Raw genomic sequence first — 20,636 nt, 5'->3', positions numbered from 1 at the left:
GCTAAAGAGGCCTAAGTGATGTTCCCCCATCCCAGATGAGACATCCAGGGAACTGAAAGTTATCCAGTTTTGAAGGTGTAAAGAGAATAATGTTTTATTCCTAACTTGGGGCTAAGCCTTCACTCCAAGCCATTCCCTCCTTTGGGTACATTTGTGTAAACCTGACCATTTTAATGGGTCTCAGCTGTGCCTGCTCTCCAGCCCCTTAACCCTTTCTCTTTTGGTTCCTTATCTTTGCAAATACAGCAGAGAAAATGGGTTTGTAAAACACGGTTCAATTTGGCAAATGTGGCAGGCAGTTAAAAAACTGAATTTGGGACAGTTCATGTGTTGTGATTTAAATATACTGAGTTTCCATAGCCAGTGCCAGATATCACTGTGGTATAGTGTATTTTAGGAACTGTCTTCAGCAAATGGATATGACCAGAGAGGATGGAGCTGTGTTTTCTCATTGTACTGGTGTTTTATATTGAGCAAGATCTTAAAGTCTTACGTTATAATCTGTATTAAAATACACAGGGTTTCTTTATTTCTTACATAGTAATATATATTGTATTAGAATACTTAGGACTTTCATGTTGTGAGAAAGATTTTCTGGTAATATAAACATAATGATTATGTAGAATTAATGTAGAATTGAGTATTCTGTTTTTTTTTTTCCAGCAATTACTGAAATAGAGTAACTGGAAACATACTAAAAAAATCCCATGAACTGAGATTTTAAGCATCTTAAAATCAGGCTGTTAGTTTTTCCATACAATATACACAATGGCAATCAGGTTTTGGATGGGCTATTGTTGAATAATACATGAATGTAAATGGAGATTGTATGGAATCAGTTGGATAATTTTGAGGAATGTTTTAAGTACACTAAAGAGCCTGAATAGCAGTTAATGGTGCTTCAGCTTTATTACTGTTTATTACAGTTGGCAGTTCAGTTGCATTTTTTCCTGCATTGAGTTCTCTGGTTTCCTATAGAACAGCAATAAAAAAGCTTACAAATAAGAACAGTCAGATGCACTGTATCCTGTGGCAGAAGAATAGTTTTGCATTGAATTGTAGTTCTTGGCAGTCTGAGCGTGTTTATTGTTGGGCAGCTCCAGAAGATCAGCTGGTGCAGGAAGGACTGGGGCAGACGTCAGCATTCAGAGAGCTCTGCAAGCAAATAGGCTTTGCATGTGTCTGCGGTAACCCAGCAGGGAGCTTCATGGGACACCTCCAGAGCTGGGTCAGTGAGCTCCTGATTCAGCCTCGGCTCAGCCCTCCCTGCTCCTGCCTATTCTCCCCCTCCCTACCAAGACAAATATGGTTTTAGTTGCCTGTTTTGAGAACTGCTGAAGTAAGCAGATATGTTTCTGCCATCTAGAAAGCAAGTTAGAGGTGCAGTAAATAAATGTACGTAGCTTTAGTATTTAGTTGTGAGATTTTGCTGGGAACCTGGACTGAGTTGTGTTTAAACAACAGAAGAAGTGGTGATCAGAAAGTGATTTAAATATCTAGCTGTTCACAGCTCCCATAGTTTAAAGATCTTTCCTTTGCCCATTTCAATTACTTTTGTCATCTTAAGAGCTAGATGTTTGCTACTAGCAATCACAGGCTGGAAAACAAATGGAGGAATGCATTGTTCTCTTTGTTTGGCCAAGTTCTGAAACTCAAGTGGGGAAGAACCCCATTCTGAATTGCTTCATACCAAAGTATTGCTTTCTTTGCTAGAACAAGTCATGGCAGTGAGGGGAGCTGGTTCAGCAGAGGGCTTATCTGAAACTTGCTTTGCAGAGCTTTCTATTGCTGTGTTCACAAAGACTCTTGAATCTCAGGTTTTAAGTTTTATTAGTAATCCTGCTCATCTGCTGAATTGTGCCAGCACTTTGTAATTTTAACTCTACCCTAAGGAATATGCTCTGGTTTCTTACAGTAATAGCCAATAATTGTAACAAATTTATCTGCTAAGTTAGACACTGGTAGGAGTAAGTGAAGCACTCTGGGGTATTTCACAGTTTTCTGCTTTTTGTGTGATTTGTAGAGCATGAGTTGCACAGATTTGGGGACTTTATTGTCTGCTATCTCTAGTGGCCTGTGCAGCATGAGTTAGAGATTTTATATTGCCTCCAGGGTATTAAAACTAATATTGATGACAAAGTACCATTTGTCCCTGTATGCTTCCTTCCTTGCAGGCTCACTACTGACCCAAACACTGGGAGATTCCTCCTTAGCTGAAAGATGTTCTTCAGGACCTGCCTTCAGGTGCTTTTGTCCATCTGACCGTGCCTTATGGTTTCTCTTTCTCTCTTTCAGCTGTCGGACAAGCAACAGAAAGAGTTTGATTGTAACATCCAGCACATCTCCAACTCTCCCGCGACCGCATTCCCCTCTTCATGGACACACAGGTAACTTCTTAGAACTGCTTTACCTGGACATCATTAGGAAAAATGTCAGTGTTCACTGTAGTGAGTTTGACTGTATTGATACTCTATGTCAAAGTATGCTCTTTGAAACTTAATCTGACTATAGGGTTTTGCCTTTTCTAGCTTGTAAGAGGGTCCCTAGTCTCAAAAGAAATGTTTTATGTCCTCATCTGCTCTGTACTTTCTAGTTTCCTGCCATATCCATGCTCTTTCTGGGGACTCAGTCCTCTAGCATCCTGCAAAAGAACTTGTGATGGATCATGAAGTAAAATAAAATAGATACATTTTAATAAATATCTTGTTTTGAGTTTTCTAACACGGTTAACTTGTGCCAGTGATTTCACTGCAGTTCTCACAAGGAGAAACATCCTGCTTGCTTCTGTTTGCCTCCAGCAGTCTATCAGCTGTGCAGTGTGCCATCTTATGGTCTCTACCTGCTACTTAGAGCATCGTGAGATGTTTACGATGCTTTTCTTTTTTTACATTACTGCCAGTTCTACAATGACAGCAACTGGGAAATGCTGATTTCAGAGCAAATGGGCAGCTGCTTGTTAGTCATGAAGGTACTGTGTGTGGAGAAGTTCTTTCTGTAGGATAAAGACTGATAGTTCAGCTTACAATAACTACAGATTTTCAGACAGGATCATGCATGCAGATTGAACAGCTTGCCTGAACAGCATGTTCCCTTGTTGTTTTTATTGCTAAAGAAGGTAGGTGATGTGTGATTACTTTGTTTTTGATATTTCAAAATGCCAGCAAAGATGGCTGGGCTTCAGGTGTGGCCCTAGAAGGCTCTAGTCAGTAGTGTGAAACAGGTGGAACATGTGTGGCATGTCACCCACAATGGAGCTTGTCTGGAAGCACATCACTGTGGCATGTAAGAGAAGTAACCGTTGTTTTCATTGTAATCAGACTTTCCTCCTCCTACATGGCAGTATGTTCTGTAAAGACTTTTTTGGAGATTGAAGCTAAGGAAATGCTGAGAAAGAACAGCAAATTCAGAGTAGCTCAGCTAGAAGGAACCATCTGCTTCTGTTTGCAGAGCACTGCATCTCGAGAAGTGACATCCAGCCTGTTGAAAGGAAAAAGAAGACCAAAGTTGTTCAGGGGTGCCCATGAAAGCCTCAAGCACTCTAAGCCTTCATAAAACCCCATCATATTTGCTTGGGATGCTTTAATGAAAGCCCAGTCATGGAAGGCTAAGGAGCGGCTTTAATGGCATTGTTCTTTTGGAATGGCCTGTGATTTTCAAGTGAAAATGTTAGTACAATCTTAGAAGTGGTATATTAAAACCATTTTCATTTTGCTTCAGAATCTCAGATAAAATGCAGGGCTAAAAATCAGCACAGGGAATCCCTTTCATTCAAATCCCCTTGTTTCTGTTGTATGGGATTATGGTAGGGATAGCTTTGTAAAATTTGGTGTCAACAAGGCTATTTCTTGCTAGAAATTCTACTCTGAGTTACACTGTGCTCTTTACTTTGTTCTTAAAGCTGATATATGTTGGATTTACCGAATTCTAAATTAGCTGTACAAGCCGTTAACTGAACTGATGGAGAAGGATGCTCCTGAGAATATGAAAGAAGTGTCCTTGCATGAGAGATTGCAACAAGATGTTGACATGATCATTGCTCAGAAAACAAATGCAGAAATGCTTACAGTAGAAACATTTATATTTTCTTTTGATTTGCTTTTGTTATCTGTCTAGTATCTGAAGGGGGGGCTATAGGGATGATGGGAATGGACATTAGGGACTGTAGTGATAGGACAAGGGGTAATGGGTTGAAACTTCAACAGGGAAAGTTTAGGTTGGATATAAAGAAGAAGTTCTTTACTGTGAGGGTAGTGAGGCACTGGAATGGGTTGCCCAGGGAAGTTGTGAATGCTCCATCCCTGGCAGTGTTCAAGGTCAGGTTGGACAGAGCCTTGGGTGATATGGTATAGTGTGAGGTGTCCCTGCTTATGGCAGGGGGGTTGGAACTTGGTGATCTTTAAGGCCCTTCCCAACCCAAACAATTCTGTGATGCTATGAAAAATTGCTCTTACTGGTTTTGATGCTGTCTCAGGCATTACAAGCTTACAGTATGAAGTATGCAAGTGTGTTCTAGAAAGAAGAGTAACGCTCATCAGTGGTATCCCATCTTTCCTCAGCAGTAATTGTCAAATATTGCCAATTCTGTGCCGATGTTGCATATGGGATTTAAAACTATTAATTAAAAGCACATCCTTTGTGACTTCCAAGAGAAGCCAGTAGAGCATAGGAAATTGTGTTCTCTACCAGTTCTATATTTAGGAGTTTTCCCTGGGAAAATTAATTTATTCAAGAGACAAAAGTAGATGAAATTTAGAGTAGAGTCACAAATATTTTCTTAAGAAATACCATATCTGAGATGTGAATCTGAGAACAGGCTGTGATATTTGTTTAGTATTTGAACAGAATCTATCAATCTGTTTGTTCAGGCACATGCACTGGTAAGTTACTAAGAAATGCTAGAGCCTTTCTCTGGCTTCTTTTCTCTTGTCTTATTAATGCCCCTTCTGAGCCTCTGTTGTGAATCAGAGGAGCAGCGAGCATGCAGAGAAATCGGAGAGGCTTTCTAAAATGTTTCCATTCAGAAGCCACTCTGAAATCATAGAATCATAGAATAGTTAGGATTGGAAAGGACCTCAAGATCATCTAGTTCCAACCCCCTGCCATGGGCAGGGACACCTCACACTAAACCATATCACCCAAGGCTCTGTCCAGTCTGGCCTTGAACACTGCCAGGGATGGAGCATTCACAACCTCCCTGGGCAACCCACTCCAGTACCTCACCACCCTAACAGTAAAGAATTTCTTCCTTATATCCAATCTAAACTTCTCCTGTTTAAGTTTCAACCCATTACCCCTTGTCCTATCACTACAGTCCCTAATGAGGAGTCCCTCCCCAGCATCCCTGTAGGCCCCCTTCAGATACTGGAAGACTGCTATGAGGTCTCCACGCAGCCTTCTCTTCTCCAGGCTGAACAGCCCCAACTTTCTCAGCCTGTCTTCATACGGGAGGTGCTCCAGTCCCCTGATCATCCTCGTGGCCTCCTCTGGACTTGTTCTAACAGTTCCATGTCTTTTTTATGTTGACGACACCAGAACTGCACACAGTACATGACAGGTGAGGTCTCACGAGAGCAGAGTGGAGGGGCAGGATCACCTCCTTCGACCTGCTGGTCACATTCCTTTTGATGCAGCCCAGGATACAGTTGGCTTTCTGGGCTGTGAGTGCACACTAAAGCTGGCTCATGTTCATTTTCTCATTGACTAACACCCCCAAGTCCTTCTCCGCAGGACTACCAGGAATTTCCTTTTTGCCCAACCTGTAGCTGTGCCTGGGATTGCTCTGACCCAGGTGTAGGACCTTGCACTTGTCATGGTTAAACTTCATGAGGTTGGCATCAGCCCACCTCACAAGTGTGTCAAGGTCCCTCTGAATGGCATTCCTTCCCTCTAGCATATCAACACAACCACACAGCTTGGTGTCATCGGCAAACTTGCTGAGGGCACACTCAATTCCATTGTCCGTGTCAGCAACAAAGATATTAAGCAAGACCGGTCCCAACACCGATCCCTGAGGGACACCACTCGTTACTGGTCTCCAGCCGGACATTGAACTGTTGACCACAACTCTTTGAGTGCTACCATCCAGCCAGTTCTTTATCCACCAAGTGGTCCACCTATCAAATTGATGACACTCCAATTTAGAGACAAGGATGTCATGTGGGACAGTGTCAAACACTTTGCACAGGTCCAGATAGATGACGTCAACTGCTCCACCCCTGTCCATCATTTCTGTAGCCCCATCATAGAAGGCCACCAGATTGGTCAGGCAGGATTTTCCCCTAGTAAAGCCATGCTGGCTGTCACCAAGCACCTTGTTTTTCATGTGCCCTAGCATGCCTTCCAAGAGAATCTGCTCCTAGATTTTGTCAGCCACAGAGGTGAGACTGACTGGTCTGTAATTCCCTGGGTCATCCATTTTCCCCTTCTTGAAAATGGGGGTTATATTTCCCTTTTTCCAGTCATTGGGAACTTCACCTGTCTGCCATGATCTTTCAAATATGATAGACAGTGGCTTAGCAGTTTAATTTGCCAGCTCCTTCAGGACCCATGGATGGATTTCATCAGGTCCCATGGACTTGTGTACATTCAGGTTCTTAAGATGGTCTCGAACCAGATCCTCTCCTACAGTGGGCCCAAGGTCTAAGTTTTCACAGTCCCTGCATCCGCCCTCCAAGACTCGGGTGCTGCAGTCAGAGCCTTTGCCAGTGAAGACCGAGGCAAAGAAGCCATTCAGAACCTCAGCCTTCTCCAAGTCCTGTGTAGCCAGTTCTCCCGAAAGCTTCCGGAGGGGGTCTACATTGTCCTTAGTCTGTTTTTTTAGCTGCTACATGCCTATAAAATCCCTTCCTATTATCTTTAACATCCCTTGCCATGTTTAGCTCCAATTGGGCCTTAGCTTTCCTAACTTGGTCCCTAACTACCCTGACAACATCCCCGTATTCATCCCAGGCCACCTGTCCTTGCTTCCACCTTTTATAAACCTCTTTTTTCCTGTGAATTTTTCTCAGCAGCTCCTTATCCATCCAAGGAGGTCTCCTGGCCCTCCTGCTGCACTTCCTTCTAGTCAGGATGCAACACTCCTGAGCCTGTAGCAGGTGATCCTTGAATATTAACCAAGAGTCTTGGGCCCCCTTACACTCAAGGGCTATATCCCATGGAACCTTGCTAAGCAGGTTCCTGAAGAGGCCAAAGTCTGCTCTCTTGAAGTCCAGGGCAGTGAGCTTACTGCATGCTCTTCTCACTGTCTTGAGGACCTCGAATTCGACCATCTCATGATCACTGCGTCCAAGACCTCCCTGGAGAGTCACATTTCCAATGAGCCCTTCCTCTCCTGTGTGGCACTGGCCTAAGGAGTTATTCTTCTGTATGTAATGTATAAGTCAGTGGGTGTGATATTGCACAGCTGATTGTCTATCGGGCAAACCTACCTCCTAGTGAACAGTAATCCAGGCAGATACTCTCTAAAACAGCATCCAGGAACTTTCATATCCTATAAAATTGAAAGGAAAAGTGATACTTCAAAGATCTCAACATTTGAGATGAAAGTGCCTCCAAACAATTGCAACTCTGCCATGAAATCACTTCTGATTCAAGAACACTTAATGGATTTGAAGTGTGCTAATTCAGTTTTCAAACTGCATGAAATGAAGTTTTCCAAAATGAGCTGGGATCTTGGTATGGAGAGCCACAGCTTGTTGACTCTGTGGAAAACTCACTCTGCTTGTTTAGTCTCCCAGACTTGGAAGTGCCCAATTTTAGGAATACAGGTTTGAAAATGACACTTTTATTCTAAATTATGTTTCTTTCAAAATCAGAGAAAAGAAATGTACACATATATATGTTCCTGATATTTGTTTGTATTTCCTCAAATCCATTTTTTTAAATCTGAAAATTACAGAGAGGTTCCATCATGAGGTTGAATACTGTTACCATTAGATTGTATTTGAAAATGAAAAGCTTAAAATCAATCAAAGAAGGAACATCATCTTTATAAGAGATGGAAAAAGAGAGATGAAAAAAATAGATGAAATATATTCAATGAAAGAGAGAAATGTAGAGATGAAAGAGATAGGTTCTCACAGCTGGATAACTGAAGTTCAGGCTATTTTAAAGTTTACTTTCCACAACTGTAAGTAGCCAGATTGCTTGCTGGCTTCTAGTGGAGATGCTGGTTACTGCTGGGACCTTTATCCTGCTCCCATCTGTAATAGCAGGTGGAGGGAGCTGCTCACAGGCAGCACTGTGGTACCGAACTAAATGATTCTGCTCTTACACTGCAAGTTCAGTTCCACCTTCTGGCAGAAGAATGGTTCTTACAAATAAATCAATCTTATTTGTTGATTATTTGTAGATTGGGCAGGTGTTGTCCTGGTTATCAAAGCATCAGCATTTCAAGTGTGATCTTCAGATGGTGTGAGAGTGCCATGACATGCACTATATATGGGACAGGTTGTACACAGGGTGCTTAAAATACTTGGTCATTTTGAGATTTCAATTGCTAGAAAACAACTAATTTTGTAGCATGCAGTAAGGTCTTTTGCTGCTTGTAGAAACATTCAGCAAATAATATCCTTCACAGAAGATCTCAACATTTTGTCTTTTGTATTTTTATTGGGCCATGAGGATGATCAGGGGCTGAAGCACCTCCTGTATGAAGACAGGCTGAGAAATTTGGGTCTGTTCAGCCTGGAGAAGAGAAGGCTGCGTGGAGACCTCATAGCAGCCTTCCTGTATCTGAAGGGGGCCTACAGGGATGCTGGGGGGAGGGGGGGGCGACGGGCGACTCTTCATTAGAGACTGTAGTGATAGGAGAAGGAGTGATGGGTTTAAACTTAAATGGGAAGTTCTGGTTAGATATAAGGAAGAATTTTACTGTTAGGGTGGTGAGGCACTGCAATGGGTTGCCCAAAGAAGTGGTAAATGCTCCATCCCTGGCAGTGTTCAAGACCAGGGTGGACAGAGCCTTTGGTGACATGGTCTAATGTGGGGCATCCCTGTCCATGGCAGGGGACTGGAACTGGATGATCTTGAGGTCCTTCACAACCCAAACCATTCTATGATACTTTTTATATATTTTTACAAATCTCAGAAGCAGGTTTTACAAAATGGTTCTACTGTGAGTTTCTGGAATCATTACCTATCTCATGAGTGTCATGTTTGCAGATGATAGCTGAGACTGTCACCTATTTATTGCCCTTAAGGTTCGCTTTTGTATTTTGAGGGTAGCAGATGTACAGATGCTTTGGCTGCATCCTTCTTCCTGCATCCGGAAGATGTAGAGGCTCATGCCTGAATTATTAACGTTCATGTAACTGTGTTGATTTACCTAATGGGCAATCATTCTGTATAACAGCCTCCCTAGAGACAGTCATTTCAGGTTCAGTAGTAGCCAACTATAACCCTTGAGCAACAGGGGGATTTACCTTTGCTAACAGAATAAATAGGGTTTCGATCAGTCTTGCTGAATAAGTCCGTTGCACTAAGGCTTCTCTTATTAAAATTCCTTTGACTAGAGCAGATGTGGCAGTCCTGGGAAATTTTAGGGAAAGTAGTAATTCCCCTTCTCCCTGTTGTTGCTTTAAAAGCTTCACCCAGACTTGAATTGAATAGAAAACTAATTGCTTTTCATTTTTAAAACTAGAAGCAACTCACTGGGGATCTAATTAAAATTCCAGTGTCTGAAAGGAAATATGCCATATAAATCTGACAAAGTAGTTGCTTAAAAATTAGTAGTATCTTCTTACCAAATTGTGCAGGCTCAGAAGAGTGCGAACACCCACATGCTTTATTTCAAAATACAGAAACTCTCATTACCCAATTTGCTCAGTTACTCCGAAATCCTATTTTGGTTGTAATCTGGAAAGTTTACAGGAGATTGATGAAGATATAAAAAGGCAGTGACAGTTCAGTGCTTGTTTAGAACAGCATTAGGCAATGGGCTTTTTGTTCAAAAAGATCATCTTGATGTGGTAGTTTGTCAGCAGTAAAGCCTGAAAATGGGAAGGCCAAGGTTCCCATCAAAACTGGCAGTCTTTCTTGCTTTGTTACACCTACATAACCGTGGAAAGGCATCAGTCCTGCTGCATTTCATATTGATCTAAAATGTTTCCTCAGCTTTCCGCTAGCAAGTAAATGGTGACCCTAACCCTAGCTGTGTGCTGCTACCAGAACATGTCTGTTTATGCACCACTGAGTTGTTCTCTTTGTGGCTATTGTAGCCTTCATCCATCTTTCTTGTAGGCATGCAGACTGTCAAACCATCAGCCTTCTCTTAATTCAAAAGCAGCATAATGTCTCTGTTTTTGCACTGTGACCATAAGAATTAAAATGAGTCAAAGCTTAATAAATGAAACACTAAAAAATTATCCAGTTACTGATTTCTGGTCACTCTTTCCCCTTTCCACTTGGGATGCACCAGGTTAAATGGTACCCAGTTTTGGATGAAGACTTGCAGTGTGTTATATTACACTGTGAACTCCTTGTTAATTCTTAACAATACAAAAGAAAACCTACCCAGAGGAAAAACCTGTTGCTCAAAGCCTTTGTTTGCTCTTGATGAAGCAGATTGTGGAGTGGTCTGGAATTCACTTACCTTTCCAGTTCTCTCATCACCCATTGACACATGTTAGATCAGCCCGGGGCTGCTTTAATCTCAACCAGCTGCTATTTTTCCTCTCATAGACTTGTAGAGCAGATGGAGTTTGCAGGCCTGTGCTGTGCTGGGGCCATCCTCACACCCCAGAAGGTATCCGCTTGTTCTCCCTCTCCTCCCTGCCTGCCCAGGCATGTATGCCAGGTGTGCACACACCTTGCTCACAGAAAGTTGTGGAGGGATGCTACTGCAGATTTTTGTGAACCATTTGCATAGATGAAGTGTGAGTGAATGTTACCTTCAACCGAGCACACTGCTTCTAAGCCATTTCTGCTAAGCATAACAGTTAAGGTGTATTAATAGCTTGGGTTGAAATTAATGCACCTTAAGTCTAAGTTTCAGTACAGTGCTGGATGGGACTGTAATCTCACAAACAGTGCAGAGTTGGGGGCAAGCTGGGTACGTGGTACTTCTTCTGAAACAGAGACAAATCCTTTGTGTATGACCCATCACTGGAGTTTAACTTTTCAACCTGACTTTTAAAATAAATCAGTTTTATATAGGATATACATTTGAAAACATTTCTGATGAGCACAGTTGCAGTATACCTTGCAGTATATTGCTTATCCAGTATCTGCTTAGTTTTCCTGCTCTTATTTTAATGTTATTTTACTGTCTGTGCACAAAAAAAATTGCTGTTGGCATATATTTGCCCTGTACAGTTTCTCTTTTGTGCTTGTATTAAGGATCTGAAAGAGCAAACCACTTAAGAATATGCCAGATAGAAAGCACACTCACTGACATGAAGCTTCTAATTCATCCATAAATTTCAAAGGTTTCTGCAGTTAGTCTGTAAATGAGTCTGGCTTTCAGAAGGGCTTCCTGTGAAATGGTTGCTTTTTACTTTGCAATAAAATACATTGCAATATGCCACTCACCACCCATATGCTTACACATCATATGACAAAGCCCAGAGAAAATACTTTTCTGCCAAGAGAAACTAAGTGTTATTTTATCCTTGCTGAATGAATTCACTGGAACTTTAATTTTTATGGTAGAAGTATTATTTCAGAGAAGTGGTAGTTAAGGTGAATGCTGATACATTACAGCCTGATCATCTTACATGTGTCTAGTCCTTCTATTATCATGTGCAACCCCTTTGGTATGTCTTCTTTTTTTTCCCAGTGAATTTTGCATTCAGCCTTGACATAACATTGTGAACAGATACTTTCTTAGTATTTATTAGTCCCAAAACTGTCATCAATGACATTTCTAACTCAGGTTTTTCAGTGAGAAGGGCTAGGAAGAGCTTATATATAGAAATTACTGCAAATTATTAAGAAGACTGTATTGTGTTTGAGTGGTAGATTACTCATCTGAAAATGAGAAAGAAAATGCACACCTGACATTATTTTAAAAGGAAGGAAAATACTGATACATCCATATCAGAACAGTTCTATAACAAACTAATGCTCAAATGATCACAGACTCCGAGCTCCATATTCTCCATTACCCCTCACAGCTTGCAGTTCGTAGTCTTTCTGCACAGCGAAAACTTACTCCATTTGTTGCAAGTGTGAATTAAATGGGTTTTGGGTGTTTTGTTTTTGTTTCCCACTTTCTCAAACAGGTAGCAGCCCTTTGGACAGTCCCAGGAACTTCTCTCCAAATGCACCTGCTCACTTTTCCTTTGTTCCTGCCCGAAGGTAAGGCAGGATCTATTCTCTTTGGACTGGCAAATAGTCTGTATACTTTTAGTTAGAAATGGCCTATGGGTTGGAAGTTTTCTGACTGTGTTTTACTTTCTCTGTTTCCAATTTTATTTTATTGGTTTTGGTTTAGATCTTGGCAGCACCCAGAATGTGTTCTGTGCTTCTCAGACCTAGAAAAAGAAGTAAATTAATTAGTCAGTATTCCCTAGGGAGGAGACAACCTTCTCCCAACAGGAAGACATGTAGGCATGTGAGATGACAAATTGTTTAGTCATAATGACATTAAACCCTGTTATGACAGGGATAACCTTATTTTAGTTGTAGTCCTGGATGATGTTCTTACTGAATAACTGAGGTGTATTCAGAATATACTGATCTCTGCTGTGTCAGCACAAAGATGTAAATGTACCTAAATTTAGGCATGCACAACTGTGTGTGCCTTCATTTGCTGCCTTCCAACTGGTAGTAACTTTATAGTTTCCCCTGCTGTCTTGGGCATTGGTGTCAAGAGTACATTATTACTCTAAGGAGGAAAATAGCTGGTAATTGAAATTCTAAGTCTGCAAGAGTGTCTAGAAGAGCAGCAGCATTGAGAGATCTGAATGTGAAGCTATCATCTATCCTGCAGCGAATGCTAGACAAATGCTGGTCACGCTGTATATCAAACTGATGGAAAGAAAGCTGATACTACAGTGATGAATTTAGTGTAAGGAATAAGATAGAAAGAATAGGGGCAGCTGGGAGAAGCAGGCAAATGGTATGTTGAATATTGTATCCCAGCAGGTAGGGAGAAATGGATAATGATACAGAAAGTTAGATTTTTTTGGAGAAATAATGAACAGGAAAAAAGAGAGATCCCAAGCAGGTTTGGGCATAGTAGCAGGGTTGTTAGATTCACGTGTGAAGAAAATATTCTGGATTTGCTAAACTGTGCCTCTGCTGGGAAAAAAAAACCCCAATCTGTGTTAAAATGATCTGAGAATGGGAAATGTGTGATCATCCAGAGGGGAAGTGGATTTTCTGAAAATGACAGATTTAGCTTGAGGAGTAGTTAGAAAAATGATAGGTCTCAAGACTTCAAAGGAGAATAAAGAGTTAGGATTTGATGAAATAAGGTACATACTTTATCTGAACAGCAGGTAAATCCCAGAGCTTTTCTCCATTGTGGTGATTTGCTAGAAGACCTGGTGTCCCTGAATACTGTTTGAAGTAGACTTTGGTCTTCAAGTCTTACATAAGAAAAAGCTGGTGAAAAAATAAGAAAACTCATGTTTCACATATGTAAAATGGGACAGACAGGACATGTATTTTCCTGTTGCTTCAGAGGGAAAAATCAGTGGTTTACCTGCTGTTAAAACAATTCAAATGGACTTATGGCATCCATCTTTATTTTTAAAGAGGTGTCTGAGCTTGATCTGGGTGTATTTAAATCTCTATTAAAATCAACTGAGTTTTTACCAGTTTTCACAGTATCTGGAGTTCTGGACCATGGAACACGGGAGGAAAGTTGTAGCTGAAACCATTGTCGAAACTTAATGTAATTTTTGAACATCCTGTTTCAACTTGATATTTCAGTATCTTTGCTTTTTAAAACTTCAAGCAGCCAATTAAGGTTTTGTCATGGTTTGAACATACTCAAACCATGACAGGTTTTAATACTAAAACCCTGAAGGATGCCCTTTCACACTTCTCCACCTTTTAAATCTATTTTTTGCAAGAAATAGATGAATAAAGGTTAAGTCTGTTCCATTGGATACTGTGGTTCATTTTGCAGTATGCATGTTGCTCTGGTAAGTTTTCTGTCACTGAAAAGAACACTTAAGCAAAGCTCGTTTGAGAAGCTTGCTTCTATTTTCTACTTGCATTACATCCTGAATAGCTATGCCAGCAATACCAATATGTATTTATTAGATTATCACATAGTGGTATCAGAGTAACTTCTATATGATGGTATTAAATAATTGCAATGTTGGTGCTCTGTTGCCACAGACAAATGGATATTTCACTGTACACTGATCAGTGTTGGGTGGGTTTAAAGAGGTGGTTCATCCCTAATTTCCTCCTGTTGCCAACAAGGAAATGATTTGTTGATGATTCTCTGCATCTTAGATTTTGTATAATTTCTTTTCTTATTACCCAGTTTCAACATCATTTGTAGATCTAATTCTTTCATTATAGCCCTGGGATGAGTTGATTCTTGGGACAAAGCAGGAAAACCATTTGGAAGACTCATTTTATTGTAAAGCCAATTTCAGTACAGTGTACTGCAAGATTGTCCAAGAAATCCCTTGCTAGACACCCTTTCAGTGACTGCGTCATAGCCACAAAGTTAGCATGATCAGGAATCCTCCAATTCTGTCCATATTCACTAAAACTGGTCTTAGTAGAATAGCAGTAACAGAGGATGAGGTGTCTTTCAGAAATCATGTGTATCTTTTACTTCCCTCTCTCTTACTGTCATTGTACAATTTCTTCCATACAGCCACGGACACAGAGCAGACAGGTAATGTGTACTGTATTGCTGCTGCTTGTGTGTGTGTATGAACTATGCTTCTGTGCAGCTGAGCCCGTGTCCCTAACGAGTTTGTGCTGTAATAACCCCATTTAGGCATTCAGCTTCTACTCTGTGGTAATCAAAGCAGGCTTAAAATGATAAACAGCTAGTGCTCTAGAGAAGATGTGTTATTCTTCTAGCACCTTCTTGTTTTGAAACTGTTCATTAAACAGCATTTAGCTGCCATAAAAATACCTCCTTAATTAACTAATTAAAATGCCATTTTAGAGGCCAGATTTGTTGTTCACATGTTTTTATTTTACTAGCAGAGGGAATATGATAAATAAAATAAAGGACCTAAAAAGTCTTTCCAAGTATCCTTTCTTGCCGCAGCGTTACACAAGGTCTCTCTAAAAATATGTTTATTACCAAAACACTGCAGTAACTTTGAAATGCTTCGCATAAATGAAGGAGGAATTTCCTTCTAGTCCTTTTCCCGTTGCCTTTGATTGGGAGGTTTCTACTCTTATCCCACTTTTTTCTGCTAGACTAGAGCTGGTATGCCTTGTCCTGACTGCTTAGCACATTGCTTGCCTAGATTGCATCAGCAGAAAATAGCCCAAGCATGAAGAGGTATCCTCTAATTTTCCAACTGAGAAATATTTCTTTTTTCTTTAAACTTTGTCGACAAAGTGAATGTTCTGCTGTCATTTCAATGCACAATTTAGGCAAGTCTGTCAGAAAGGGATTAGGCTTTCCTTTTGCAAAAATTCAGTGACTTGTTTGAGACAGTAACATGCTGTCTTGCTTTGGGATTGAGGGTCCCAACTGACCTAAATGTATGTTTCAAGAAGCTGAATGAAGATCACTAAAGTTTGGCGTTCACTCACTGACCACATCACTCAGCAACTGTGGTGCTAATATTTGTTAGTTTTCAGGGTTAAGAAAAGAATTTCATTTCTCTTGGAATTGTTTGAGATTGTTCTTTTACATGTCATTGTCTTGCCAAAGAAAACATCACCTGTGGCTAAATGGGGTTTAGATACAACATACGCATGCAGTAGGAATCTGTGTTACAGCTTGATTGTCTTCTTGTAAATGCATGAAGCATGAGTCTTTTTAAAAACTTCTTTGACATGACATTCTTTCAGTGATGTAAAACAATGAGTTTATTTCCCTTCTATTCTAAGATAGATGGCAAAGAGGAGTGGTGTGTATCGGTGCCTGAGGGTAAAAGGAACTAGATCTGTGAGAAACAGAAACAGGCATTTATGTCTGGATGTGCACTGGACTTTTTTCTGAGGATGAGGTTCAGTGGGTGTGGATAGTGGGATGAGAAGTATTACTGTGAGGATGGTAACAGCTGAGTTTTTAATAAGCACTAAGCACTATTTCAGACCTGTACCAAACATCCTATTCATAAGGCACTTGCAAATGTACTGTATCCACATGTACCAAAAAAAACCCCCAAGTCTTTCCAAAGCTAGAATGATGAACTGTTCTGATTTATCAGTAACTGGTCATAAAGTGAAGATAATCTATTTTAATAAAAGAAACAAGCCAATGGAAACAGATGTGAGGAAGAGACTTCTGTAACATCCATCCCATTGTGCCACAGGACACATTTGTCCATTATAGGACACAAAATATGTGCAAGACTGAAATTAAATCAGAGGCAGAAAAAGAGCTGCGGGACTGAGCTGAATGTAGTTCAGTTTCCATCCTCACCAAGGCAGGTTTTGATGGGAGAAGAGGGTTTTGGAGAGGTCATTACTGGTTCTTCTCAAAGCAGTTGTGTCATTCCTGTTTTGACATTGGTAGAACAAGGCCTTTTCTGCAGTATCTCTGGGATGTTCTGGCTGTTTTCCCTGAGCATCATGTCTCTTTGGCTGCCATAGGGAAATAACTACTAGTGTTATATTGACTGGAAGAGAAAGAGACCCTAGGTGAGATGTCTTTGATTTCTCTCCTCTGTATTTTGAGAGGATACCTTGGCTCTGTTCAGATCTACTGTAGTGGATTTAATCCACCAGCTGTGTCAGGTTATGTGCTAGGCAGGATGTCTTCTGACTAACTAAATGAATGAATCCACTTTCAGTTGATTCTTGATCTAATTTGACTTTCCCCCCTCAATTTTAAGCTTTAATTGTGTTAAGCATGACTGTCTTTTTCAAATAAGTTTGAAATGTTCTGATTTCATTTGTCTGGTTTAGAAACCCCAATTTTTGCACAACTGGTAACATTTACAAAGCATCTACTTAATGCAGGAATCTGATGCCCATTTGCTTTATCCTTTCCAAGGTCACTTACTTTTGCTTTTGAAAACTTGCCCTAGCTGGTTTCTCACAAAGGTCACTGTAAATGGGGCACTTCATTTATCTGAATAACTTGAGACTTTAATAAAAATGTGAGGTCAAGAGATTTGGAGCGGGAAAATGTTAATTTCCTCTAAGATGGAGCCACAATATATCCCTGACAGTAATTTCCCTTGCCTTTTTTCTCCAGAACGGATGGACGCCGCTGGTCCTTGGCCTCCCTTCCTTCATCTGGATATGGAACAAACACTCCCAGTTCAACAGTTTCAGTAAGTGACACAGACTTTTCCAAGCAATTCAGTTTGTACAAACACACCCTAACAAATCAGCTTCTGAGTCTTTACTAAAATATCTGATCTTCATTTTTTGCTAACATTATTTAATATACTAATTATTTTTAAAATTATTTTAATTATTGGTTCTGCTGCTTTTCCCTCCCATTTCCCAGCTCCTCCCATCTTGCACTTTGCCTTTAGCATTGGTGAAATCCCAGTGCAGCACTTGGCTCGACTGATCAGTTGAGAGGCACAGTGTCTCCGAAGTGGCAGGACTCTTAAGATAGTACATAATTACTAGCCAGTTCTTAGCTTTTTTTGTAACTGGGAAATTAAATTCCTGTCTGCTTTCAAGTTCTTAGTATGAAAACCACTGCTATCAGGCTAGCAGAAAGAACAACTGATAATAAACCTAATAAAGCTTCTCAGTTCTTACACATCATTAGAAAGGCTGGCTGCAGTTTGCTTGAGTTCTGTACTTTTAAAAGACAAGTATGTCACTACTAACTACCAGGAAGGTAGCAGCACCCTGTTAACCCTTATAACTCTCAGATACTTTATACAATGAATTTTATTCTTTAGTTTGTGTATACTAGATGTTGTGGTTATCCACACAACAACATTGCAAAGCCAGGTGTAGAAACACTGGAATTGTTAGGGCTACCTATAGTCTTAATGAAACACTCTTTTGTATGTGTGTTATGGTGTCTTCAACTGTGTGGTCAGGTATCACTGCCTCTTTCCACAATATTTCTACTGATCATCTAGCTTTATATTTAGAAGATGCTCCTAATTGCAATACCTGCATTAATTAGGACTCAATACAATACGTTATGCAAACCTTACACTGAATGCAGTATCATTGTTCTTCCTGTGAGAACAATGTTCTGTTCTATTAAGTTAATCTATAAAGTTTCTAGTGCCTCTCAAACAAATTTATCATCACAGTTCCTTCGGAGGCAAGTATTAAATTCAGTCTAGATAGCAAGAGAAGAAATTGCGGTCTAAAGTTTCCTGTTAGTATAAATTGGTGTGATTAAGATTTGATTTTGCAATGTTACTCTCACCTCTATAGCTTTGTATGTTCGGACACATTTGCCCACACTCTAGCTTGCACAGTTTCCACAGTTTGTTATCTTTCATCCCTCAAGACAGGTGGGTTTTGATGGTTTTAGGTTTGTTTGGGGGATTTTTTTTGGTCCTGTTAGAAGGCACCAAAAAAAGCATTCAGTCTCCTGTGGGAGAAGTCTAAAGGCAGTGGAAATCTGTAGATTCTGCTTTATTTCTAATTCCAAATAAGGGATGACACTTAAAAAATGCACATTTATCCTTGTCATACACATCATGAAGATCAGATATATATAGAATCATAGAATAGTTAGGGTTGGAAAGGACCTTAAGATCATCCAGTTCAAATCCCCCTGCCATGGGCAGGGACACCTCACACTAAACCATGTCACCCAGGGCTTCATCCAACCTGGCCTTGAAGAGGCCAACACTGAAAAAGCTGGAGAAGACCTTCTTTCAAGTTAGGTAAATGTAGAACAATCAGTTGAATGGGCCAATACGCAGTTACATCTCATCTTCTGTCCATTTTCTAGATGGAGAGCAACATATAAGCTACTGTAATATTAGCTTAATTTTTTTTACTGGAGAAGTGTTAGCTAATTCTGCATCTGTAATTAAGACACCAGTGGATGTTCGTATTAGTCTGCTGCAAATATTGAATACAGGGATGTAATTACTTAAAAATCAATACTTCAGAAAGGTTTCACTTTGCTTTCACACTTTTTTATTGAAAGGTTGTATGCCTTAAGATTGTTAGAGAAGCCCTTGGCAGAAGAAGTCCATTTCTCATCATCTTTATCTTCAGGTCTTTATCTTCAGGGCTTTCTTTAATTATACTCTGGAATTACAGACTTTGTGATCTGATTGCCTTTAAGGAGAGAAAGTGGAGGGAAGATTTTGTTTGATCACCTGTGAGTTGACTAGCACTGCTTTCCCATGGATTTTGCTGTTTAGAGAGATAAAGTTTTTAATGCTTTTTCTAGACTGTCGGTTTTGATTTTTTCCTAATGCCAGTAATTATGTGCTAACTTCCCTTAATGTGGTAGGTTTAGTTTAAATTTGTTATGAATAAGATGCCTATTTGTAATGCCAGAACTTGAGTACCTGCTAATGCAGGTTTGTAACACTCTCTTTAGTAGTTCCTGCTCTGTTGACATAAGCAGTGTGCACAGCAAAATAGCTGTGAGCAAAGAGGCTGTCAAATACCCAGCCTGTTCATCTTGACTTCAGTGTGGATTAGGCCAGTGTAAGCTGATACACATTCCATATAATCATCACTGTGTGGACACTGTGCTAGAGATGACTCCCTAACATGATCCCTGCACTGAGACCTGCCTGAAGGAAAAATTATGAAGGGGCAGCTTCCAGTTCCAGCCACACTCGGGGAGCTCATTCATGTCCCAAGGCTTTCAAGGGAGTTCTTTTCTGTAAAAACCTCTGTTCAGTGCAGAAGGAGTAGATTTGGGCTCTGGAGCCAATCCAGTTATATTGTTATGAAAGAATGTGATCTTTAGGTTTGTGAATTCTCACATTCAGATCTCCGTCTCAATCCTGGCTACAGTTCTTCAGGATCTGTATCAATCTGCTTAGTTTTATTTCATTTCAAGTATAGCTGTTACCTTGATAAATTTGGATGTACCTGGTTTAGGTGATTTCAGAGTGTTTGCTGTCAATATTACAAACATGCAAGACTCAGTGAAAAGCCTTGTCAGCATTTGGCTTTCATTGCTTGGCCATACTTCTTAGCTTCCTTTTCCAAAAGCTGTCAACAGCAAGTAAGTCTAGTGAAGCACACTAGCCATACATTTTATATAATGTATAATTACTTGGTACCAATACTTCTGATGCTAGGATACAGACCTTTCCAGTTTGAGGGAGGGTCATTGTAGCAAAAGGAAACATTTTTCCATGGTTTTCCTTATTAGATCAGTAAGGAGCCTTGGGACTTAGGTTGGGATGTTTTTAGTAAGGCCCATTGGTGTTACTCAGTGCTACTCTGATTATTCAGCACTTCCCCCCCCCCTTTGCTTTTAAAGGTGATTTTTAATTTGTCCTTACATAATGTATTGTCTTACTTCTGTAAAATGGAAAGGGGCATTGAAAAATCACACAAGAAAAAAAAGGCATTTGCTTTTTTCCCCAAAAACATCCACTGTTTGATGTTATTAAAACTTCCCACAA

General features: G+C 40.3%; 1 protein-coding gene across 1 annotated transcript in view; it reads left to right on the top strand.

The window, feature by feature from the left end:
* The window catches only part of MAST2 (microtubule associated serine/threonine kinase 2), a 200,870-nt gene that overhangs the window by 122,375 nt on the left and 57,859 nt on the right, over nt 1-20,636 (top strand). Inside the window, exons 5-7 of the mRNA XM_034063620.1 lie at nt 2,296-2,387; nt 12,222-12,297; nt 17,303-17,381. Coding sequence (XP_033919511.1) covers nt 2,296-2,387; nt 12,222-12,297; nt 17,303-17,381 — 247 coding nt within the window. The remainder of the gene's footprint in view (nt 1-2,295; nt 2,388-12,221; nt 12,298-17,302; nt 17,382-20,636) is intronic.

Source organism: Melopsittacus undulatus, chromosome 6 (assembly GCF_012275295.1).
Source record: "Melopsittacus undulatus isolate bMelUnd1 chromosome 6, bMelUnd1.mat.Z, whole genome shotgun sequence".
Classification (NCBI taxonomy): Eukaryota; Metazoa; Chordata; class Aves; order Psittaciformes; family Psittaculidae; genus Melopsittacus; species Melopsittacus undulatus.
Note: the sequence above shows the minus strand (reverse complement) of the source record. Positions and strands in the feature narration are given on the sequence as shown.